This window comes from Sciurus carolinensis, chromosome 10 (assembly GCF_902686445.1).
Source record: "Sciurus carolinensis chromosome 10, mSciCar1.2, whole genome shotgun sequence".
Taxonomy (NCBI): Eukaryota; Metazoa; Chordata; class Mammalia; order Rodentia; family Sciuridae; genus Sciurus; species Sciurus carolinensis.
In genome coordinates, this window is record NC_062222.1 from 20,071,459 (window position 1) to 20,097,130 (window position 25,672).

The 25,672-nt window shown below is 39.9% G+C and overlaps 1 protein-coding gene across 5 annotated transcripts in view; it reads left to right on the forward strand.

Annotated features, from left to right (window-relative positions):
* The window catches only part of Gab1 (GRB2 associated binding protein 1), a 117,816-nt gene that overhangs the window by 76,318 nt on the left and 15,826 nt on the right, over positions 1 to 25,672 (forward strand). For 3 of the 5 annotated variants that reach the window (XM_047566213.1, XM_047566216.1, XM_047566218.1), the window contains exons 3-7: positions 7,617 to 7,842; positions 8,215 to 8,295; positions 12,005 to 12,606; positions 13,779 to 13,864; positions 14,052 to 14,355. In XM_047566213.1, the coding sequence (XP_047422169.1) occupies positions 7,617 to 7,842; positions 8,215 to 8,295; positions 12,005 to 12,606; positions 13,779 to 13,864; positions 14,052 to 14,355 (1,299 nt within the window). The remainder of the gene's footprint in view (positions 1 to 7,616; positions 7,843 to 8,214; positions 8,296 to 12,004; positions 12,607 to 13,778; positions 13,865 to 14,051; positions 14,356 to 25,672) is intronic. The other 2 variants (XM_047566215.1, XM_047566217.1) reach the window with 1 other exon arrangement.

Sequence of the window (25,672 nt, forward strand, 5' to 3'; positions counted from 1 at the left end):
TAGGCTCCAGGCGTTTGTTCAGCACACACATATTAGGTGACTTGTTAGCTGGACAGATGGTAAACCTCACTGACATGAAACTGAGCATCTAGTGGGAAAGGATTCATTATAAGCAATGTCCATAATAATGCATTGTAATTGATATGTGCAAGTTCATGTTTGTGTGTGTGTGTGTGTGTGTGTGTGTGTGTGTGTGTGTGTGTGTGAACAATCTAGTAGATGATCCAGGAACTGTAATACCTACTGGTAAGTGCCCTGCAAAGAAAGAAATAGATAAACATTGATGGTAGCAGCTCCTGATTTAGTCCTGAGGGTCAGGAGAAGCTGAGGTAGTTTTAAATTGCTCTGTGAATATCACTGATAATGTACTGAGAACTTTGTTTTTGTATTTAGTGAAACATTTCATCGATTTTAAAAGTCAGAATCACTGGGTCTCAATGTCTGTTTTCACTTTATAAACCTTCTACCAGTAGAGGGAGGGGTGAAGTTTTAAAATTAAGAGCTTCAGTGAACTTTTTGGTGGCAAAACTCCCTAGTCCTTACAAAACACATTAGAAGTATATTTAGGTTGAATGAAACTCTTTATTTGTGAACCTTTTATTTTCACAATATATATAAAGGGTGAGAAGGTGTAATCAGTCAGGTTTGATATGTGTGGTTGTGACTTAGTTACCAAGGGCAACTGTGCAAATCACATATCATTTTTATCTGCTCATTAAGATAAGCCCCTAAGGACTGTAATTTGCCAATACTTTCTACATTTATTTCACGAGCTATATCTAAATATAACTGCATTTGTGTTTTAGATTCTATTATTTAAATTTTTTGAGCTTCATTTTGGCCATTTCCCCCAAATAGCCATAATTAGAACTGTCTTCATATATGTACATGTATATGAATATGAATATATATATATATATATATATATATTTTGTGTGTGTGTGTGTTGCTGGGGATTTGAACCTAGGGCCTTGTGCCTGTGAGGCAAGCACTCTACCTACTAAGCTATATCTCCAGCCCCTGTCTTTATGTTTTATAGTGAAGTATATGTTGAACTTCTTGGAATAAATCTGTGAAAAGTGAACTGTTCTTCATTATGTAGCATCATAACCAAGTATATTTCATTGTTCTCTACACCTTGGGTTTTTATGCATAGTAGCTAAACTGCAAAAAAGGCTTTAAAATTAACTACTGTACTTCCTTATGCATTTGTAGCAGTAGACTAAATACCTTTTGAAAAAAAAAAATTAGTCTACCATGAGGAAGGCCTTGAGTTCAATCCCTGACACCACACATACACAAAATTAATCAATAAAATAAGATCTAAATATTTGTCTGAAATTCTAAATAGCAACAAATTGCTATAGTCTTTTGTAATTGTATTCATACAGTTTAGTATAAGGTAAGAATAAAAAATACCTTTGTTCTTCCATTAACCTTATTACCTGGTTCATAGTCTCTGTTTTCCAGCTAGACCTCTCTGCCCATCACTGAACAGTGTAGGTATTTTTGTTTTTACCCTGATCTGTCCCCTGAGCCCTGTGTTCTTCCCATTTTGGAGAGCTGAATGTGCTCCACTTTTGGCTCGAAAAGTGGATAATAATATGAGATGATTTTCTTCACTGTGCTTGTTTCAGACCAGATGTGGGAAAAAGTAGACTGTGCCTGGATATCGGTCTGAGAAAATAACTATCCACAATCCCTGTGAGAATAACTAGTTTTCCCCTGAAAACAAAAGGAAAGGGGAAAAATCTGACCTGTGTTTTGATTCCAGGAACCTCTCAAAATATCTCAAAATATCGTTACCATGTTATTTCCGCTGCCCCAGGTGACCACTTGCTATTATTGAATACTCAAAGTGCTGGCAGCCTGTATCTGTTTTTAAATTCTAGCTCATTGAACTGTGTGTGGTGCCTCTGAATGCTTTTCTTCAGTAGATTTGAGGGTAGAAACTAATTTCTTTTGTTTTTCTTGGAAATGTACTGATTTATTTTTATTTCCACACCACCAAGGTGGAAGCTGTTAAATCTGCTAAACAAGTCCTGGGAAGCACAGCCCAAGGGCTATAGGAAGCTCACTTGCTTCTCTAAAGGCCTCTAGGCTAATTTTAGGATGCAAGATTAGAAAGTTGCCTATGAGTTGCTTTTTTCAAAATGCCCAGATTATAATGGCTTAATTTTTTTTTTAAAGTGCAATTCTCAGTTTTGATACACTTCCTGATAGAATAGACATAAACATTTAAGAATATGTATACACTTCCTTTCCTATGAAGCAGTCGTTTTCAGGGACTTTTACATTTCTTTTTATTTACTTTTTATTAAGATTCAAATTACCACTATGATAGGTATAGATCTTAAATGTACTGTTCAAAATAGTTTTATATATCTGTGTCTACACATAGAGATATCTGTATAGCTGCCCCAGTATTAAGAAATAGAACATTTGCATGCCCCTGAAAGTTTTCTTTCTGTCTTTTCTCAGTAGAGCCCCCACCCAAATGTATTTCTTTTTCTTTTGCTTTGACCATCATCCATTCTTTTCGCCTATTCTTTCATTTTGTGTGTGTGTGTGTGTGTTCCTGGGCACTGAACCCAGGGCCTCACACATGCTCCCTGCCACTGCCCCAACTCTTTTTCTTATTTTTTATTTTGAGACAGGATCTTGCTAAGTCGTGAGACTTTGCTCAAACTTGGAATTCTCCTGCATGCACCACCATACTTGACTATTACCTATTTTTTTTTCTTTTTTTCCTTTGGTACCAGGAATTGAACCAGGGGCACTGAACCACTGAACCACATCCCCAGTCCTTTTTTTGATTTCTTGAACTTTGTGCAACAGAACCATTGAGTTTGACTTCTTTTTTCTAGTATTAAGTCCATGAAACTCATCCAGGTTATAGCATATATGCATTTCATCTCTTGCAGCATTCTGTTGTGCAAATACCACACTTTATGGACCTATTTGAATGCTGAAGAACATTTGGGTTATCTTCAGTTTCTAATTAATATAGCTGCAGATAAAATTCTTCTATGTGTCTTTTTTTTTTTTTGTCCTGGGAATTAAACCCAGGGATGCTAAACCACTGAACCACATCTCCAGTCCCCTTTTATAATTTTTTTATTTTGAGACAGGGTCTCAATAAGTCCCTACGGCCTCACTAACTTGCTGAAGTTGATCTTGAATTTGCCTCTTGAGTCACTGGGGTTACACCATGCCCAGATTGCATGTCTTTTGATAGACATTGACATCTAGTTATTTCTTTGGGTATATGCCCATGAGTGGAAATGTTACATCCTAGGATAGCTATATATTTAACTCCAGTAGATTAGTTCTTCAAAGTTATTGTGCTGATTGCTTTCCTACCAGCAGCCTATGAGAACTCAATTATTGCACATTCTCAACAACATTTGTTTCAGTCAGCCATTAATCTCAGCCATTCTGTGGGTATGCAATGATATCCATGGCTTTAATTCACATGTGCTTGAGGACTAATTCAACCAAAGTTTGAGTTTATTTTTTTGAGTTTGTTTGTTTGTTTTCTGTTTTATTACACACTTTCAAGCTTCTGTCCCTGGGATCTTTGTTCATTGGGTGTCCTGTGTTGGGGCCCAGGCACCTAGATCTCTAAAATACCCCCAAGCGATTCTGTTGCCATCATACCTCTGGATAAGAATTATGGCACGTGTCAGCATTTCCTAAGGATTTGAAGTCCCAAAGAATGTTTTCGCAGTCTATTAAAGAGAGAGTCATGGCAAATAAGACCTTTTTTTTCTACTTGACATAGTAAATATATTGTGTAATAACTAAAGCTTTAATAGTTGATTAAATAAGCTGAAGAAACAGCAGTCGGCTTCACCAACGGTTCCTACTACTGCTTCTTTTTGCTGTCCATTTGTCAGATTTACCTTTATAAAATGTTCTTCCATAAAAACGATGTATTCAGAAGTGAGAAGATGGTTATATTAGTCCTGTGATAATGAATACTCTTTATAGACTCTTATTTGCCAAGTGAGATATAGATCTGTTCAAAATACTTTTCTAACAGAAAAGTTTTACAGCACACCAGATCAATCAGTAATCCATAGATACAGAGTAACCTGGACCTATTAATTGTGATCATAAAAGTAAAACTTTTACAGTGGAAATAAAACAAATATTATATCAGCAGAGAGCCCACCTTCAGGGAAAACACTCTCCTCTGGTCTCCTCACAAGAACACTAGCAGCTCCACTGCATACTCAGGTACAATAAGTTAGTGGCTAAAAAAAATTAGCAGATGCCATCAACTTTGCAACATTGTGCTTTACCACGAAAGAGAGAATTATTTCCTACTTGTGTCATTTCATTTGGTTAAATAAGTCATTCTTTGGAATATTTAGAAGCATTCTCTAGGTTCCCCAACTGCTTGAGGGACACTAACAGCAGACATTATGGCTTCAAGTAGGATAAAACTGAGGCTGAGGGAGGAGTTGTGTGAACCAGTTTCTTATTTTTTGGATCTCATCAGGTCACAGTCTGCTTCTCTCCACTGAAAATCTGTTCAGTGAAAGACTTTCCTTAGCAATATTTATTAGCTTTCTAAGTAAATTTCCATTAGGACTTTGCTCCAGTAGCTTATTAGGCCTTTAATGAATGTTAATTATACTCTTCACGTCTTCCGAATTAAGAAGTGGGAAATTATTTTACACGCTTAAGCAAACCCTAAACCAATGTTTGGTTCTTAGAAGCTTGATATTTGCCTTACTTAGAGCAGTGATTCAGAAGGCGAGCAAGGAGGAAAGCAGAATGGCCTGTTCCATTTCTGTGGTGGAGAGGTAGGTACAAGTCAGCATGTTTATAAGGAGAACAGAAGTTTCTTTTTCCCAGACCAGTCATTAATCACAGGCAGAAATTTTCAGTTAGAGAATATTTAGATACTGTGCATTGCTTGTATCAAAATATGCAGAGCTGAGCTACAGTCAATGAACATGAGTGAAAAGATCCCAGAGACCAATATGTTGAAGATGGTATGTTATCTGAGCCCAAGCGGCAGAGTGGCCCCCAGGCCCTGTTGAAGTCCTGTGTGTGCCAGGGCCTGGGAGAGCACTTTTAATGGATCCTGAAGGATCTTTTGTTTCATGAGTTTGCTAGTGAACATCTTGGGAATTTTTCTCTAGCTCTTGCCTCTTTTAATCTTCACGCATTGTAAAACAAGAAACTTTTGAAAAAGGAACCTTTGAATCACAGGCCTCTTAAGAGGTTAAAATGCTCTAATCATTCACAGGTAGGAGACGTGGAAGGTTGGAAATGAGGTGGTCCCATTGTGTTAATAAAACAAGGTCAGATTGTGATTTTCTAGCTGGGTGATTTTCTTTTCCCACTTAAGATGAATCACTCAATTCATTTAGGGTTTAGCCATCAAATTTAGAAAAAGTATTAAAGGAAAAGTGTATCTATAAAAACAGGCACTAGAATTCACATGATTATATTTATGGAGTGAAGTATTGTCAGTGTTTAGTTTTGTTTTGGTGAGAGCTAAAAATGGAGCTAGATTTATCAATTTTACTATGCCTCTACTGTACAGGAAAAGAGAAGCATGTAAAATACACTTGCGGGTACAACCTGTAGGATACATTTAAGTGCCTTCACCTCTCTTTCTTCCTAGTGTTGTATATCTTTTCTTAAGCTTGTCTTTAAAAGGTAGGTATTTTTCATGACTCTCTTAAGTCCAGGGGGATTTACTCTGAGTCACTGTTTAATCTCTGCCATTTTAAATCTCCTCAAATTAAATCTGTGTATTCACAACTGAATCAGAAGAGTGAAACCTCTCAGGAGGTATGTCACATGCGTTGCTTGGTAATCAGCCTAGGTTGTCAGGCATGACAACAAGAGTTTGTGAGTACCCACTGAAATTATGACGTTATGTCATTATGTAAGAGTCCAAAAATTTATTCTTTCCATTTCTGTTCTTATCTTTCATAAAAAGAAAGAATTAATTAACTCCTGACATAAGGTGTTAGAGTTTGTAAGGTAAACCTGGTGGGAAGACTTGATCTTACCTGGAGTATCATAAAGATTAAAAAAAAAAAAAAAAGTTGGGAATTAGCTCAACCCCTGTTTACTCAGGCCGTATTCTCTAATTGAAAGTTTTCAGATCTTGGGAGCATCCGGAAGGGCTTATAGAGTTCTTCAGAAGCAGATTCTAAACTGGACGTGCAGGCAAACAGGTCTTGCAGAGTTGGAAGTGCTCCTGGTGCTAATCTTTTCCCGTTTGACAGAGTGGTACTCAGAGAGTTTCTACCTGAGATGAAAACATTTTTTTTTCCAGCATCTATTTCTGAACCTCTTCTGTTTGCTGTTGGGAGTCACTACTGGAGACACAGTTACTTCACACCTCACAATTAGGATCTGACCTTCAGCACCTAAGAGAGAGAGTTGTAAAATGAGCTACGTAGACATGTCTGTGGTGTTTATGTGAATATTACAGTTAAATACATAAAGACATTATCAGAAGCAAGTATCTAGAGAAGACAGTTGATGTTGAGCCCTTCTCTGGTGAATGCACAGGTCAAGTGACCTGCTTTTGATCCCATTTGATAGAACGTTTATCCCCTTACCACTTTTAGCATCTTGTACTTAATGTTTTGTTGTGAAAAATGTCAATTTTAACTCAGTCTTTTCTGTTCAAACATGCACAGGCAACAAACAAATTTGTTTATTTATGTCTGGAACATTTGCCTTTTTTAAGGCTATTTATAGCTTTGTATTCCTAACCAAACTCACAGAGCATATTCCTTCTGGGTCCTTAAAATTATACTTGGTTATGTCAGTAATTACAGAGGGATTTTATTTCTAGTTTTTCAACTTGTTTTCAAATTACCTCCTTCTACACAACTTAGCTATTTTCATGTGTCTTTTCAGAACATGGTTAAGGGTTTAATAAAGTACTTCTTCACTTCCCTGAAAATGCTCCCGGTGTCCACAACTGGCAGAGGAGGCCCCGAGCTGAGGGACAGGGTGAGGCCTTAAAGAAGCCCTTTCCCTGGACATGAACAGCATCATCCATCTCAGAATTAAAACTACTTCTCCCTAGTTTTGTGAGCAATAGAAAGAAAAGAATGAGCAATAAAGTAAACGTAGGAGGAAGAGGCCCTGGTACTCGGCAGCAGGGGCCTGTGAAAGCTGTGTCACCAAACAGGTCTCCAGCTTAGGAAGCACCATGTTGGCTATTGGGGGGAAAACCTGTCTCTCAGGCTGGGTTTTGGCTGTGCCAAACACTTACCTGGCATGCACAAGGCCCTGGGTTTTGTTCCCTGGCACCCCAAATAAATAAGTAATCTGTCTCTTCTGCTAAGATTGTAAAACAGCCATAAACCTAAAGATTGTCTAAGTCCAGGTCAACGGTGCCTATTTTTAAAGTCCCTGGTACATTTTCGATCTCGGAGGTGAACCAATCACTTCCTAAATGTTTCCATTCAGTAAGTAGTCATTTGTTTTAACTGACTGTGTCACGGTTTATTCTGTATTGGTGTGTTGAAACGATTTCACTCCAAACTTTAAAGTAGCTTTGCTTAACAACAGCAGAAAAAAATTCTTAAAATGTGATGGACAGTGAGAGTTAAACTTTGGCATTGCAGATCCCGTGAAGCCACCCGGCGGCTCCCTACAAGCACCAGCTGATTCACCTTTCGCTATAAATACGGCACCACCATCCGCCCAAGTGGATGCATCTTCCACAGCTCTACCTCCTTCCTATCAGCTAATCAGCCTTCCACCACACCCGGAAACTCTTGGCATCCAGGAGGATCCTCAAGACTACCTCTTGCTGATCAACTGTCAAAGCAAGAAGCCCGAACCCACCAGGTAAGTCGTTTGTTTCTCTGTGCGTGTACGTGGCTGCGTGTCTGTGTGTGTGTGTATATATACATTTTAAAATCTTATCTTTAAACTTTTCAACCTTGACTTGAGGGCTTAAAAGAAGCCATCTCCATAGGCTTATCTGGTAGCCTTATATTTCAGGCCTATATTCCTCTATTAATGATTTCTGATATTCAGGAGGTTTTGTTGAAGAGACACAACCTGAGCCATCTTTGGAGTCTTGTACCTCTGAGACTCTTGTGGAGATCAGGCTACTGTTTCAGTCTTTTTTAGAGACTCACAGTATTACTTGCTTAACAGAGTGCACTGATTTATAAATGGTGATCTTGCTCCATTTCTTATGTGATTATAAACCAGCCAAGGGTCATCTTTTGTTTCTGAAGAAGGAGAGGAATACCTACTACTAGAAGATTTTGAAAGCAAAACGATTCCATTGCAGTGAGTGTGTTGTAGTTGTTTTGGATCCGTGTGAGAAATTAATCATACAGGTAAAATCCCAATATGGCAGATTCTGTGGAATTATAAAAATTGGGGTTTAGATATTGATGAGATTAAATGTACTGCTTAAAGCAGCGAAACTTTCAAATTTTTATACCTCATAGGGAAGCAGCACTTACCCCAAACCTTGACCTGTCAAATTTTTAAGTAGACAGAAGTATATGGGGTGCACATCTTGACCAAAGGGGCTGTAAATTCTTGCCCAAGCCCTAGGTACCTGGCCATCTCCCTCCCTACTCCTGCACCCCTTTGCTCTTACAAGCCATAAGATAATTTTAATTTGATCTTCCTTGACCTTTGATGTCAAGTGGTTGGAAGCTTGAAGTGCAAGAGGGAGTTGGAGGGCAATTGTTTTACTATTTAAAAAGAAGCAGGAAAACGACTTCTGCCATGAACATCTATGTGCCATTAGTGATATCACCATCAAGTGGGGTGACTTGCATAATGAATGCGAAGGTGTTTTTCAAACAGAGTTGTAAGTTATTAAGCCTTATTACTTTTATGACATAAAAAGCAATTGTTACTGGACCAAAGCACTTGTTAACAAAAAAAAATTTAAGTAGAATTTGTTAAAATCCACATAATAGTTTCTGTGAACTATTTCCCGAGGTGACAGTAAGCCTCTCACAAACGTTCCAAAGATGGTTTTCTGTATATTTGTTGTAATGGGATTTTACTTGTAAGAGCAAGAAAATTTTATGAATCAACACTAGTTAATAATATCAAATTCTAACTTGATTGTGCTTGTTTGCTGTGAGAATTTAAAATTACACACTTGCGATTTTGTTCCCTGTGTTACTAACGAAGATTTTACTTCCGGAGATTCCCTGTTACTTTCCAATAGCACTTTTTTATATATCTTTATTTATTTATTTGTATGTGGTGCTGAGGATCAAACCCAGTGTCTCACATGCACGAGGTGCGTGCTCCACCTCTGAGCCCCAATCCCAGCTCTTCAATATCATTTTTTAAAGCCAACAGCTAATTGACAGGTGTCAGAACCTCTTTTTTTCCCTTATATTAGTGTCTTTCATTGATTCCTCTGGTTTCATGGTTTTCCTGTTGCAGTAGAAATTATGCTTCCAATCATCACCCAGATATATTTTGCCATCAGTATTTTGCAAAAGTGTCAATTAAATAACAATAGTGCCCACTATCATGCTAGGTGCTGTGAAGGTGCAAACCAATTGTGTAAGACACAGTCCCCTCAGATACAGTTGCCTTTGGAGTTTGCAAGTGAGGCTTATAAAGAAATCCAAGAATACAAGCATTAAGCATTTATACGCGAAAACTCACGTTCATCCTGCAGTGCCCAGCTCAGACAAGTGCTCCTCCAGGAAGTATTTTCCCCAAACTTGGAGGTTAGATTAAATGTCTCTCTGAGTTTTTAATGCTTAAATGGTTTCGCCTTATCTCTGTTTTATCATAGTATTGGAAATAGCTTGGTACTTTTATTTATTCTCCACTAAACAATAAGCAAGTCAGAGTAGGAAGCTTTGCTTACCACTAATTATACCCCTAACTTCTCTTAGCTCCTGCATTAATGCAAATTTTAGATTATGCAAATTTCAAAATATGCATAGGTGCATTAAAAATTCCACCAAGGGATGGTACAAGTGTTTTTAAGATGAAGAAAACAGAAGCTTCTTAGGAAGAGTAGGGTTTGAACTGTATCTAGCTGGTATGAGAAAAGGAGCATATCATTAGCAATTGGTGCAAAAATTTCTTGGGGTAAAGGAGATGTGAGCGTGGTGGGAAGAAGAAGATGGAAGGAGAGCCTGCTTGGGAGAGGTTTGGTTTGGGGACTAGGAAGACATAGAGCATGAAGTCAAGTTGTTTGTGACCTTGTAGTTCCATAGCCTGTAGGGACCTAATAGGTTTTCCACTGAGGAAGTGAATAATATAAAACTATATTTTGAAAATATTGATCTCATAGCAGCATGGTCTGATGGGTGGATTGGAAGAGGGAGACACCAGAGGGAAATCCAGTTAGGAAGGTTCAGTACTGTAGATGTCACCAGAATTATTTGAACCTAGATGTGGGGTGGTGGCAACGGAAACAGCACAGGGCATAAATAATGTGACTGGGAAGAAGGACTTAAGACTCGGTGACCAGGTGCTAGAGGGAGTCACAGGGGAATCAGGCTCCTTGGGTTCTGAGCCTAGAGAATCTGGATAAAGTCACTTATTTCAGTAAGGTCAGGAAGGGTAGTTAATTTGAGAAATAAATTGAGTTTGGTTTGGGACCCATGAGCATACCAAGGATAACCAAGTAGAAATATCAGTTTGAAAATATGGGACTTGGGGTTTGGGGAGAATATAGGCATTGTCAGCGTTTATTTATTTCTTTAAAATATATTTTTAGTTGTAGATGGACACAATATCTTTATTTTATTTATTCTTTTTTTTGTGTGTGTGGTGCTAAGGATCAAACCCTGTGTCTCACATGTGCTAGGCAAATGCTGTACCACTGAGCCACAACCCTGGCCCCCATTGTCAGCATTTAGAGAAGAAAATAAATGTCTGAAAAACAGGATTTCTCTGGCAGCATGTGTGGAAAAGGACTAAAGGACTGGACTCCGTTGGCCATGCCTGTGTGGAAAGATGGGGGAAGGGCCAGTCACTGAAACAAGGGGAATGATCATCGAGGGAGAAGGAAAATCAGTTTAGCACAATATGGGTTCTCTGATACCCTGGGGCCAGAGTTCCAGTGAATAAATACACTCTCTAATGCCCAGTGGTACTAAAAAATTAGGGAAGATAAGCACTTTTTAAAAATCCCAAGTTATCTAAAGAAATTTTAAATTCCTGCAGGACTTTAGACAACATGTATAGGTAGTGAGGTGTCTTGTTTGTCATTAGGTGATAGCGTGCTTGTATGGTGAGCTCATGGCTTAAACCAATTTTGTGATATCTCAGAATGCAGAGGTGGAAAAATGTACCCAAAGCAGAAATATTCTCGAGTGAGAAATCTCAAGGTTAATGCTTGTTTGGAGTTGGTGAAGTCTACCTTGTGTATTTTGATCCTCTTAGAGGGTTGGCTGTGTATTTATGAAAGGACGTTAAGAGTAGGGGAGGTACACGAGACCTATTAAGTTGCCAGCTCCTTGTGGGTCATGCTGCATATCCTCAGTAGCAGGCAGGCATTCGGTGTTCAGTTTTGAGGAGTCAGAGATTTGCCCCAGGCAGGTTCCAGAGCAGTGGATCAGCTTGATGAACTGGCTGGCCCCAGGTGTTGGCCTCTTCTTCATAGGAAAGCTGCTTCTTGTTTCTGTGCCTTCTTCATTTCCCTTTCCCAGACACTCTTAATGTCTGTCTGATTCAGGGCTTCAGGGACTGAGGCTTTTATGTGTGGATTTCATAGGGGGACTTGGGGACTCGGCAGGTATAGGATGGGAATTAGTATGCTCCTGGTGGTTTGTGGTGGTGGTTTTCTTGTCTTGTAATCATAAAAAAAAAAAACAAAAAAAAAAAAAAAAAAAAAAACTAAAGAACATTTGTGCTTCGAATCTATAGATCACACAGAAACAATCTAATGGGGAAAAAAAAAAAACAGATATTTTGATTGCTAAGCTCTGAATATGTTTTACCAAAACTGTATTCTTATTCTTGACCTTGTCATATTTTGTCATTAACAATTTTTATTCAGAACCCACGCCGATTCTGCAAAGTCCACCTCTTCTGAAACAGACTGCAATGATAACGTCCCTTCTCATAAAAATCCTGCTTCCTCCCAGAGCAAACATGGAGTGAATGGCTTTTTCCAGCAACAAATGATGTATGACTCTCCACCGTCACGTGCTCCGTCTGTCTCTGTGGACTCCAGTCTTTACAATCTGCCTAGGAGTTACTCTCATGATGTTTTGCCAAAGGAGTCTCCTTCGAGTCCTGAAGCAGATGGAGAACTCTATGTTTTTAATACCCCATCGGGGACGTCGAGTGTAGAGACTCAAATGAGGCACGTTTCTATTAGTTATGACATTCCTCCAACACCTGGTAATACTTACCAGATTCCACGGACATTTCCAGAAGGAACCTTGGGACAGACGTCCAAGCTAGACACTATTCCAGATACCCCTCCACCCCGGCCACCAAAACCACACCCAGCTCATGACCGATCTCCTGTGGAAACCTGTAGCATGCCACGCACGGCCTCAGACGCCGACGGTAGTTACTGTGTTCCTACCACAGGGATGCCGCCATCACGTAGTAATACCATTTCCACCGTGGATTTGAACAAACTGCGAAAAGGTCAGCTTCAGTCAGCTTTTACTCTGTTAGAGGTTAATGACAGAAAATCTGTTTTCCCAAATGATTGTTCTTCCCAGTGTAGTATGGTGTTAAATGGAAGCCCGTTTTTTTTCCTTCAGCTCTGCAGAAAGAGCTGATGTAGCCAAGATGTGAGAGTCTCAGTAGACGCGGGGGATGCTGAGTGTGCATGAGTGCGTCTGTGCTCTGCTGGAAAGGAGCAAGCTGGAGCTCTGGCTCCTGGAGAAGATGGCCCTCACCATGTCTTCCTGCCTGAGGAAGGCAGTGTGTGCCTCTCTCCCACTTTCCCTGCATCCTGGGTGCATAGGCCCTTTGCTGAGACAGGAGCAGGAAATGAGCCAGCCACAAAGCCTCTCCAGGCTTACCCTTTCCTGTGTTTGTGTGCCATTATGGTCACTTCTGTGTCACATCTGGGCTCTGTTTCCTTCCTTCCTCTATGTTTTCATGTCATGTCTAGCAGGTGATCCTTCTATTCCCATCAAGCCCTTTTGCATCTCGTTTCTTTGATGTTTATCTGTTTCCACAGCACTGATCTCCCCTCTTACCATTTAGTCACTGCAGTTGCTGCTCGTGGCTGTACTTTTCTTACACCTCCTCTAAGATCCTGTAGTCAGAAATTAAAGACCTTAAGTGGGTGGCGAAATGGGTCTGGATTATTCTCTGAGAGTCTGCAAGTCCTAAATATATAAAGCCCAAGTTTTTAATGCATATACTCTAAAAACTTTGTAGTAAAATCTTCTGTTAGAGTTTTTCTGGCTATCTTAAAAAAGAAAAAGATTTAATGTATCATAAGAAATATTTGTGTCAGTACTCAGCCATTCAATACCCATTTCTAACTCCCTTTTCAAAGCGACTGGATAGTCTAGTTTTAAGTTAGTGAGATAGAAGTTAGGCCCAAGGTTCAATCTCATAATCAGAAATGGGTATTACTTATCCTATAAGTGTGTGTCTGCATTTTCTGCTGTGGTTTCATGTGCCAGTGCAAGATAACATTCTGTGAGCATCCCTTTTAAATCAGGGCGTGTGCATGTGCATGCATGTGTGTGTGTGTGTGTGTGTGTGTGCGTGCGGAGAGAGAAAGAGACTAGATCATTCCTGATGACCCTGAGCATGGCGAAAATGGAAAGAATGCTGATCGTTGTTCTTTATTCTAGATGCTAGTTCTCAAGACTGCTACGATATTCCACGAACATTTCCCAGCGATAGATCTAGTTCACTTGAAGGCTTCCACAATCACTTTGTAAGTATAAATGACCTTGGCATTGTCGAGTGTATTTTATTGTCAGACTCTTTCTACGCAGTACCCTGAGACTAACTGAGATCACAAAATGAAAGTACCTTCAGATTCATGTGAATGGATGTGACAGTTGTATTTTCATGTTTGACAATGGTTTGTGTTTATTAAAAGAAATGTATGTGTGTTTTAGAAAATCAAAAATGTGTTGACAGTGGGAAGTGTTTCAAATGACGAACTGAATGAAAACTACGTCCCAATGAATCCCAACTCGCCTCCACGACAGCATTCCAGCAGTTTCACAGAACCCATCCAGGAAGCGAATTACGTGCCAATGACTCCAGGGACGTTTGATTTTTCTTCATTTGGAATGCAAGTTCCTCCTCCTGCTCATATGGGCTTCAGGTCCAGCCCCAAGACCCCTCCCAGAAGGCCCGTTCCTGTTGCAGACTGCGAGCCACCCCCTGTGGACAGGAACCTCAAGCCTGACAGAAAAGGTGAGGGGAAGATGCCAAGTGAAGGGATTGGGGTGGTGCTAAGTTAGAGCTACAGTTAGCGGTCCTTAAGCAAAAGGCTGACTTGGGACTAGAAATCCTGAAATGTTTCCTCTTACCATGGTCTTCAATTTAGTAAAGCAGGACGGCTGTTTATGGATGAGCAACTTGCGTTGATGCCCAGGTGAGATTTGTTAGTCTCTTATCTCTAGAGTAGAGGTTACAAACTAAAATACCCAGAGGGATTAGCAGGCAACAGGGGAGGATTAGGAGAAACTGGATTTTCCTGGCCCCATCTATATGGTGACTAACCCCCCCCAACTCAGCTACAATCTTTTTTTTTTTTTTTTTCATGTCCTACATTTAATGGGAAAAAGTAAAATGTTATATAAACATTCTGATACATAAAATGTTATCTTTTAGATCATATGTTTTAAATCTCGACATGTTCTTGTGATGCTTCCTAAAGTAGCTCTTAACTTGACTGATTAGCAGATCCTGGGGGGGGAGCTCTGACTGATACAGATTCAGGTCAATTTGGCAGCATCATTTCTAGCTTCAGGGTGTCTGCCATCCCCCCCATGGATCTCCTGGCAACTGCAGGTGACAAAGTGACAGATGCTATGGCAGAGACTTGTGAGCCATCGGAGCAGATGAGAGGGAGCCTGGAGACAGGTCCCAAGATGGCCTGAAGTCCTTTTTTGACTTCTGAAGCTGTGGGCTCATACAGGCAAATCTCCTGGTGTATCACGAGAAGCCAAAGAATCTAGGAATGTATTATCTCTTGATGATACGGAGATGATCAGACCAAACCCAACACTTCTGCAAGGCATGTATGGCCTTCCGTTGCGGTTTTGTAACCTCTTCTCCAGAGTGTACACAATCAAATCAGATTTAGGGTTATTAACACGCTTGACATAATTACTGAAGAACCACGAGAATGCCTGTATCAGCTTTCCATCTACCTGTGTAACAACTTTTTAAAAATTAGTCTGCTTCGGCTGGGGAATAAATAAATGCCTCTAGTCTACTCGTTTTACTGCATGTGGTAAGTCACATCAGATTCTAAAGTAGCATGGTTTTGTTAAGAACTCTTGGTGGAAAACTTTTCAGCCAAATTGGGTAATACCTACTCAGGTTTTAAAAATTTATGCACAAGTCATTTGAACACAAACAACCTGCTCTGTTGCAGCATTCTGTCAGTGTGACTTAATCTTGACAGCCCAAGAAATTAGCATACATGTGATGAGTGATACAGTTTCTGGCTTAGTGCGGGGGTTGTCGGCACGTTGAAGAGTCCCTTGTGCTGTCCACAACTTTTTGAGAATATGTGATGTTTGTGTATATTTCCAATTAACCTGGGCTTAGATTATCAGTACTAGGTCTGGTTGAGTTGAGGAATTGGGGGCTGGCAATCATACTTAGCTTAAGAAAAAGTTTTTGGTTTGATTTTGAAGTAAGAACGTAACCGTGCTGGAACAGGGCGGTAAGGGGAAACTGAGGCTGCTCTGTGGAATCATTGCTGTGTCCTGCCCTCTCTGCGCTCAGGCTCATGGGAAGTCTTGGCCTCCTCTGCATTGTCCTCTCTGGCTTTCTTCTCTCTCTGTTTTCCTTGCTCTGTATCCTCCACCTGCCTTGAAGAGGGCTTTCAGAAAGCTCTGGCCTGGAGCGCCCCTCTGTGGCCTCTGTTCTGCCTCCTGGCTTTTCAGGAACACTTATAGCTCCCACTTCAGCTTCTAATCACCTCCTTTGTTATTTAGTCCCCGTGGATTGCTTAGAGATGATGGGGTTGTTCTAATTTGACTTTTCACACCAGACTTTTGACATGATAGGTTACGGCCAGCCTGCAGACTGGCTGCTGATGACTCAGGTGTCCACCTGGGGACCCAGCGCTGTGCAGGCAGCATGAGGCTATGAGGGGCAGTTAGGGGGCGAGTGTCAGGGCTTTTTATTCAGTCATGTTTGCTTATGTTTCTCTTGGTCTTCAGTTGTCTCTAAGTCTTATTATAGACCCTAGTCATAGTCTTCTTTGCGGATCGTACACAGAAAGCATTTCTGGACATGTATGGAAATATTGAAATATGTTTATAAACATTAACTTGGGGCTTTCCATGTTTGCCTTGGTTCATGATGGCACCAGAGCCCCATCTCGAGGTCCCACATAATGTGGACATTTAACGCCATCTTGAGGTCCCACATAATGTGGAGGTGGTCGTCTGGGGAAGGGTGCGAGGCACTATACAGCCTGTGTGTCCCACGTTATTTTACGGATATGTCCTAAGTGCGCTTCACAATCACATCTCCAGATGCACGCAGTGAAGGTCCCATGACTCTGGTACATAAGAGTTCAGTTGTCCTACTTCTTCAAATTCACAGTTCTCTGTCACTTCTAGAGATTGTGTTTATTCTTCTAAAACTTAACAGAAATGAGAGGGGAAGAGAAAGGGCTGCCAGTGTAACTCAGCGTTAGAGCCCTTGCCTAGCGTGTACAAGGCCCTAGGTTCCATCCCTGCACCACAGAAATCAGTTGATTGATTAATTGATTTAAATTAAAATTAGCTGAACCATTCAGAGTCCACCCTGAGCTCATTGGTCAGATTACTTATCTGATATATTTGCTTAGATAAAAAATGAACTGGTAAAGTGTGCCCAGACTAAACCATCCATGTAGTTTTAGGCAAAATCAGGAACTGTTTCAGTAAAACAGTAAAGAGGTTACTAAAATCATAGTATTTAAAAATGTGGTTCTTTTTCTTTTCTTCAATACCTTTATACTTTGTAAATAAATACAATACAAGAAAGGAGGCGTTGAGAAGATAGTGAATGTGACAGGGAGAGCTTTGTCAACTCACTTCAGAAAGTTATAACCATTAAAGAAAACATGGTTAAAACCCAAATTCAGATCTCAGAACCAAGTTTATCCTTGAATAGAAACTATAAAACAGCTCTCTAATTTGGTTATGAAATCCTTCTCATTATTCATAGCATCAGATGAGTGTTTTAATTTCAGATTCTGTGACATCAGATGAATGACTTAATCTGTTTTCTAGTATGACTTTTTAAGTAAAACTCCTAAGAAAATCTTTCTGTCAAGTATGGCTCTATTAGTTTCGGAGCCCGGTAATATGAGTTTGACACCCAGGATAACTGAGTTTAGTGACTGTCTTCTTAGGAAGGGCCTACAATAAATGAGTGACATTCTGGTCTTGTTTACTAGCCCAGTTTTAGACATCAGCTGCTGTAGTTTGGAGTACTTATGAGTTTTTCAAATACTTCTGAGTAACTGAAGCTGCAGAAATACATAGATGCTGAGTGCTGATATCTAACGTGTTGTCAGGGACCCTTGGCTATCACCCAGTGCATGGCAGCCACATTTGCACCAGACTTTCTGTCACTGTAACATTTGCTATGAACCAAATTTTGCATATATTAATAGAAGAGGAACGTGTTTAGCATATTGTGTAAAACGCTGGGAAAGCAGATACATCACAAGGACAGGAAAGATTGTTTTGACTACTTCAACTCAAAGCTTTATTTTTCTACTGGAAAAGTAATTTTGTAAGGGTTGGGAATGTGGGGTAAGATGACCTATCATGTTTTCTTCAAAATTAAGTCATTGTGTAAGTTTACCATATTTAATCCCTAAATTAACCTAAGCCCCATCACCTCCATTCTGCCTCTTTCTAATGCAGTACAGCACTGTTTGAACACCACATGCTGTCTTTATGTTTTATTCAATTTTGTCCATTCATGCTAGTTATGGTACTGGTTTTTTAAAAGCAGTCCAAGATTTCTTAGGGTGTTTTATACCCTGGTTTGGTTAAAGTATGTTCAGGTCTAGGTCCTCACCTTGGTGAAGAGAGCATCCAGAAGACTAATCCCAGGGAGCTCCTTCCTTCTGTGCATCTTTTTTGGCCTAGTGATGTATTTAAACATTTTTTTCCTCCAAGAGTTCTCTAAAGAAGATATCAGTTGTAATTAAAAATTAACAAATGTTCTGAGGATGAATGAATGTTACCAGTAAATGTAACCAGGTTTTGATAAATAGGTGTTAAAGTGTGTGCTTTGAGTTAAACTTATTGCAGTTTAAAGGAATAAGTATGGAGTGCCTTTTTATTCCATAAGTACTCCATACTTAATATCATGCAGGGTTTTTCCTAAGTATTCTCGGCCTACAGGTATGATTACCATCGTTACATCATTATATTCCTCCTTATACAGTGAGACCATTAAAACAAGTATAAACATTTTTCAGAACTGTGTCTTGACTTTTTAGAATTAGCAGAGGATAATAATCTTGTGAATTACTCTTCTCCTTTCTTGATTTTGGAACTGCCCTCTGGAAATAGTAGCATAATCTATAAAACTTTTGGACAAATAAATACTGTAGTTATATCAGACCTGTACTAATACAGAAAGTAAATAAAATTTCCATCTTGAGTCAAATATATGCAAGCATTACCTCCAAGGACGCTTGGTGTGTGCAGTTTCGGGAAAAGATTACATCTGCTCGTTAGAAATGTGAACTCACATGACAGCCTTGACCATGTTAGAGATGACCCACTTCTGAAATGACATTCAGTTGTTCCCTTTTTCCTTCTAAAGGACAAGCAAAAATGTGTGAGATTGCTCAGATGAACCCCCACCAGCGTAAGCACAGGTAGTTATTCACAGTCATTCGTGACAGATTTTAAAAAGTGCTTACCCATTATGGATCCCCTTTTCTGGGCATTATGTCTCCAAACACAAGGAACAAAAAGCTTCCCTCTCTGCAGAGACTCAGTCTAGTGGAGGAGACAGGAAAGTAAACATGTTATCATAACTACCAGGGAAGGGGCTGTGCTGAGGTAAGCTCTTGGCACGCTGAGGGATGCTCCCCCAAGCAAAGCTGGCGAGCCTGAGTGGCAATGAAGGTGGTCAAGGAGGGCGGACAGCACAGGGGCTTCTGGTTAGAATAAGTAGCATCCTCCAATCCATCCTCAGAGGGGAGAAGAGACTGGCTCAGAATTGTGGGTGGGTGAGTGGCTAAGAGGGAGATAGGCAAGAACCAAAAGAAGGAGCTATTGCCAAATGCCTTGCGGGTGCCCCGTCCCAGGGGTGCTATGTCCATGCTAATGAGGTTCGACTTTATTCTGTGTGCACCCTTAATGGATTTTATGCAGGTAAGCAAGCTGGCTCTGGAAAGCTCATTCTGATTTAAGAATGCAATAGAAGAAATGATTGTACTCTTTGATGTAAAAGGTTAGAGGTATCGCCCCCTTTCATCCTCTCCCTCAGAGAGTACTTTGCCCAGTTTTCAAAGACTAAGATTCTTGAAGCTCAGTTGGGACAGGATCAGAAGGGAAAGGCATGCCCCAAGTCTCTTTCTGGCACCCTCAACTTGCAGGACTTAAGAGTGGTTTTCTAGAAAGTTTGAGGACACTGAGACTGTAGTAGAGGCCACGAAGCCATATGGGGCGAGTTCCTCACTTTTAGAGAAATAAAACAGGTTGGTGAACTGTCATTTAAAAAAAAAGAAAGAAAGAAAGGAAAACAGACATCAAACACACAGATTTTTTTTTCCCTGGGGCCTGCATTCTACCAGAGCACCCTGCAGTATGCCGCTCGCCCCATAGGGGGCGAGAGTGGTGGGCTGCCTTGAGACTTGCTCCCTCAGGGTCAGCGTTTGCAAAAGTTATTTGTGATTTTGCAAGGATGTTCCCTCATTCTTGGAGGCAGTTCCTTGGAATAAAAATCACTTCACTGTTTTGATGGGCTCTAGTAGCTTTTAGGAGTATGAAAGTACCCTACTTCCTCCAGAAGAAAACAGATGGTCAAGAGCAAATCAAGGGAAGGCTTGGGGACTATGGACTAAGTAATTTTACATCTGCATAGCAAATTTTCTGGAATATAGTGTTTTAATTTTTTTTAATAAGTCACTAAAGTAGGTTATAGTGGTAAGGTTCAAGAGCAATACAGTAGAAAAAAGACCAAGAATTCAAACATCTAGAACCACCATTAACAACCACTCCCTCCTATTAAATGGGAATAGAGACATCAATTAACTTACCTGTGTATTAATTTTCTTATTTTAAAATGTAAAATTAAATAATTTCTAAAACAGGATGTTCCTTAGCAACTCTGTGATTCATAGAAAGAACACAAATTGGGACCCAAGTTCATGGCTCAGTGGTAGAGCGCTTGCCTAGCACATGTGAGGCTCTGGGTTCAAGCCTCAGCACCACATAAAAATAAATAAAATAAAGGTATTGTATCCATCTACAACTAAAATATATATTTAAAAAAAGAAAGAACACAAATTCATAAAAGAGATAAAATTATTGCCAAATCTATAGATAGCTGTGTTGTTTAACAGCTGGCCAGGCCAACACAGTGAACATTTATTTATGCTTCATAATCAGTGGGGATCGCCTCACGTTGATGCTTCTTGACCCTTGACTGTAAGATGCACTTAGTGAAAATTTATCAAATGAACAAAATTATTCTGTATACCATATACCTTCAGGTGATAAAGGTGACAAAAGAAAAATTTGAACTAGTAAAATATCTTTTTTATTTTAAGAGTAAAGTGAAAATTTGGTAAAATCAAATTCTAACTTTAGCTTATATTTATTAAGTCACACATTCGAATTTTTTCTTAGTTACTTCCAAATGAAGTGCAAGTTCTGTTTGTGTCTATTTATTCATCTATTTATTTGTTAATTAATTAATTAGAGACATGTTCTCACTAAGACTGGCCTCCAACTTGCTGTTTTCCTGCCTTAGCCTCCTGAATAGCTGGGATTACAGGCACGTACCACTGTGCTCAGCATTTGTGTCATTTTAAATGTTGAATAGATTCAGAATATTCATCTAAAGCTCTAATTTAAATATGAACTTTTTTCCCCAAGTTTCACTTAATATTTCAAACAAGCCTAGTTTAATTTGTATTGGTCTGTGTATTTGAGCCATGGTGTTAGATAATGAGACTACTAAGATTAAAGATGCATTTGCTTCCCTGGAGATTTCCTTTATAATGAAAACAAACTACTATATATATAAATTTTCAAAAATTTTTATTTATTTATTTATTTATTTATTTATTTTTACAAAGTCAAAGATACAGGGAGGTAAGAGAGAAGCCAGAATCTACATGAGACATCTACTATGGCAGCGGGTCATCTAAGAATCAGAGAAGGTTTGAGGTGGGTCAGTGATGAATTCAGTTTTAAATAGTCTGAATGACTGAGAAACATCATCAGGGGTGTTCTGTAGACTTTAGATACCTAGATGAGGAGTTTGGGAAAAAGATCTGGACCAGAGAGTAAGATTTACCAGGTCAGATGGCAGGATCCAGAGAGTGGCAGCCTCCCTGAGGGTTAAAGCCTGGGTAGGAACCTCACCCATGGTTGGTGCTGCTTGCCAGATTGTGCTGCCTTCTTAGTTTAGGCCTGTTCTGGTGAAAGCCAAGCCATAACTGGCTTGGATTTAAAGGTTGAGGCTCCAGTGAATTTCTGTTTACTCTCAGAATGGGAGAATCAATCTGTTACATATCACCAGAGTTGGCTCATTTTTGCTTTTGCTTTAGTCTTCTTATTTCTTCTCATCTGTGTTCACGGTTTTCTGTAACAATCAGAAAGAACATTCAGATTATGTGCACACAGGCAGAGGAGATGAGGCAGCTTATGTATACTTGGACTTCTTTTTCTCCTTTCTTTCCTCATCAGTCATATCAGGCTGCCATTGGGGTCTGACTTTTCTGTTTGGAATATAAATGCTAAATTGAGTTAGGAAGGACATAAAGCTGCCAAAATGCCTAAGTGACCCAGGACATTGCATGCAACATTCCTGGGTTGTGACTTTTACCTGAAAATCAAACTTAAGCTTTTTATATAGCAGGGCATAGGTGTAAGTTTTATAAATGCGTGCACTCTTAAAACCTAACTACAATTATTATATTTTTCTAAAGAGCAAACCAATGAGCTGGGCATGGTGGCACATACCTATAATCCTGGCTTCTTGGGTGGATGAGGCAGGAGATCACAGATTTGGGTTCAACCTGGGCACCATAGCAAGATCCTGTCTCAAAATAAAACGTAAGAGGGCCAAGGATGCAGCTCAGTGGTAGAGTGTTTGTCTAGCATGTGCAAGACTGTGGGTTCAATCCCTAGTATCCCCATACCACCCACACACAGAAGGAAAGAGAGAAGGAAAGAAGGAATGTCCTGGACAAGGAGTGCCTTTTTAGTACTGTGGCAAAAAGGAAAGACGAAGCTCCCTGATACCTCTGATACCTTGCGTCTGCTTTTGCCTCATCTGCGTCTCTTTGGATCACGTAGCTTCTTTGTAAAGTACTTATTCCACATGGCATGCATCCTCTCAGTCACTTATATTTTTGTTTTTCTTGTGGCCAACAAGAATGTAGTAGTCATGAAGGTAAAAAGGCCTTCAGAGACATGTGATTGTTTTATGTCTCTGTTTAATGTGTGAAGTCCTTAACATGTAGTTGAGAAGACACTGTCCCTGAGCAAAACAATACAAACAGAATAGCTGAAGTAAGGGTTCCAGGGTGGAATAAGGACAGACAGATAAGAACACCAACCCTCGATGTGGATTCAAAAGATCCTGTCCTGGCACCACCAGGCAGCGTCTGGGTGACTTGGTAGGCCCCAGCTTCTCCGAGATGATATGAAAATCTGTTCTCCTCCTGTCTTCCTTACCAAGTCTTTGGGAGGGTTCAGTAATTTTTAGAATAACTAATGTATAAGAAACCCTTGATGACTGGCTGTTATTAATGATTAAGTACAGAGGTATTTCTCAAGGCAGTCTCAGAGAACATATTATAATACGATCTTTGCGTAGAAATGAAAGACACTGGATTAATAAAGCAATGAACCAATTAGAATTAAAATAAATAAATAAAACAATGATAGATGGACAGTGAAAGAGTGGGGAAGAGGACTGAAATTTTTAAGTCATCCATGCGAAAAAGAGAAAAAAAAAAACCGTTTAACCCGAACAACACACAATTCAGGGGACGAATAGGACATTAAAGATACCTGTAACTTGTTCTCATGGCACCTTCCACATTCTCCATGATTTCCCGAGATTACTGATAGGAATTCTGTCTTCTTTCCTCTAAACCCACTTGGTGTCTTGAAATGTAGTTCATTAAATAAAACTTGAAAATACCTGGTACCACCACGCCCCCTTCCCACTAGTAGCTCTGATTGTTTCTTCTCTTCATTTGAAGATCTTTCTCCTTGCAGGAGAAGACCCATGCAAGATAGGCATTGAGTGTCTCTCTCTTATCTATGAACATTACTTTCTCTTCCTTTACAAATAGGAAGCTTGTTTCCTTCCTTATTTTTCTCCCCCGAGCATAGGTTTTAAAAGAGGCTCCTGATTATTTTTCACATGCCTCTGATCATTCTCAATCACAGTCATCAGACAGCATTCATCCAAGCTTAGGTAACGTTCTCACTGACCTCTGTGAGCTACCATTTTGTGCTTCTTATTTTTTTTTTTTTTTCACATAAGGGAGTTTATTAAGCAAACAGTGTCTCCCTACAGGGTAAGAGAAAATGAGAGGAAAAGAAAGGGAAAGAGAAAGGGCGCACACTAGAGAGTGGAAAGCTAGGAGGAGAAAGAAATCGAGTAGGGGAGAGAAAAGCAAGATTAAAGATGACGGTGATGCTATCTTTTAGAATCCCGCCAGGCTAACAGGGCTCTTATTTTAAAAGTTGATATATTGGCTGGGCATGGTGGCGCACGACTATAATCTCAGTAGCTCAGGAGGCTGAAGTAGGAGGATCCCAAGTTCAAAACCAGCCTCAGCAACTTGGTGAGACCCTGTCTCAAAATAAAAAACAGCAGGTGATATGGCTCAGTGGCTGTCCATCCCTGGTACCAAAATAAAAGTTGTGACATATTGGCAAATCATCAGCATTTTAAGACCAAATGCAGATGAACTCTTAAAATACAGCCCTGAGATTTTTACATCTAAGGATCCAAAGATCAATAAACAGTGCCCTTTCTAGTGCTGTTAGAGGTGAAAAGTGGCATGATTTGGAGATGAAAGGACAGTTGGTAGTGACCTGACAGGCAGCTAATGTGTGGACTAAAGAAAATGCAAGAAACCACAGCTAGGTGGACCCGGCAGTCATTCAACCTTGATTATTTAACCACATGCCCAGATAGGACACCAAGGGTACTCAGTTGAGAAATGGCACAGTGACCATTGGGAGAGAACCACAGTGAAGAAAATCAGGAAGAGGCCTCAGCCTTTCAAAACTAGTGAAAATGGGCCTTTCAGAAGAGGAGGAGTGAGGACAGCCCTGGGGTAGACAGCAGCAAAGTGAAAGTAATTCTGAAGGCACTTGGTAATTATCAAATATCACATCATCCATGTCAACTGAGGCATTTGGGCCGTGTAGCACCGCGAGCCACAGCACGTATCCAGAGTTACGTCAGCTCACACAGGAGTGTGCGATCAGCACATTTCTGTTCTGCTTTTCCCTACTTGAGTTGCCTAGCTTGTGACTCTGTAGTGCTAGGAGACCTTGGGCTAAACTGCAGAGTCCACAGGTAAACTCCACACTGTTTCCCTGGGTTCTCTATCTTTAAAAGGGACAGAGGTGGAGGCCCTTGTGGTCACATATGGGAATACCTCCCCAGGAGGTGCAGGCTGGCGGGAGCCTGCGGGTAATATGTCCTGAGCGGGTTGCTTAACGTCTGGTTTTCCAGAGACATCTCATCCATAAAATGAAGAAGCTGGATTGGATCTAAAGACCTTTTGGCTCAAAAATAACCTTTTTCCTTAACTTACCCTCTGCCTCTTGCTTTTGGAAGGGTAGTACACTGTTGGGGTTTTAAAGAGCAGACATCTACCTTTGTTTTAGAAAGATGTCCTGTCATTTTGTAGGCCTGGATAATGTAAGGGGTTAGGGAATATTTCTTGCCCCAAATTTGATTACTCACATTTTAAACTACACACCTTTCTCATTTCTGAATAAACTCAATGTATTAATTATCTAACTTAGAAAGTTGGTTAAAGAATTGTCATTTTTTAACCTGAATCATATCTTTAAAGCTTTTTTTTTCTTTTTCTTTTTTTTTTTTTTTTTCAAGGTACCGGGAATTGAACCCAGGACCTTATGCATGCCAGGAAAGTGTCCCCAGCCATAACCTGAATCATATCTTAAGAAACTTTTTGATTCCAATAAGGTGCTAGATATCAGCCTTGGGCCAGCAAATTCTAACTTGCCATCCAGTAAATGCCACCTCAACTTTGTGAATTTCAAGAATAAAGGAAATGTGGTACCACTGAGAATAGGGTAAC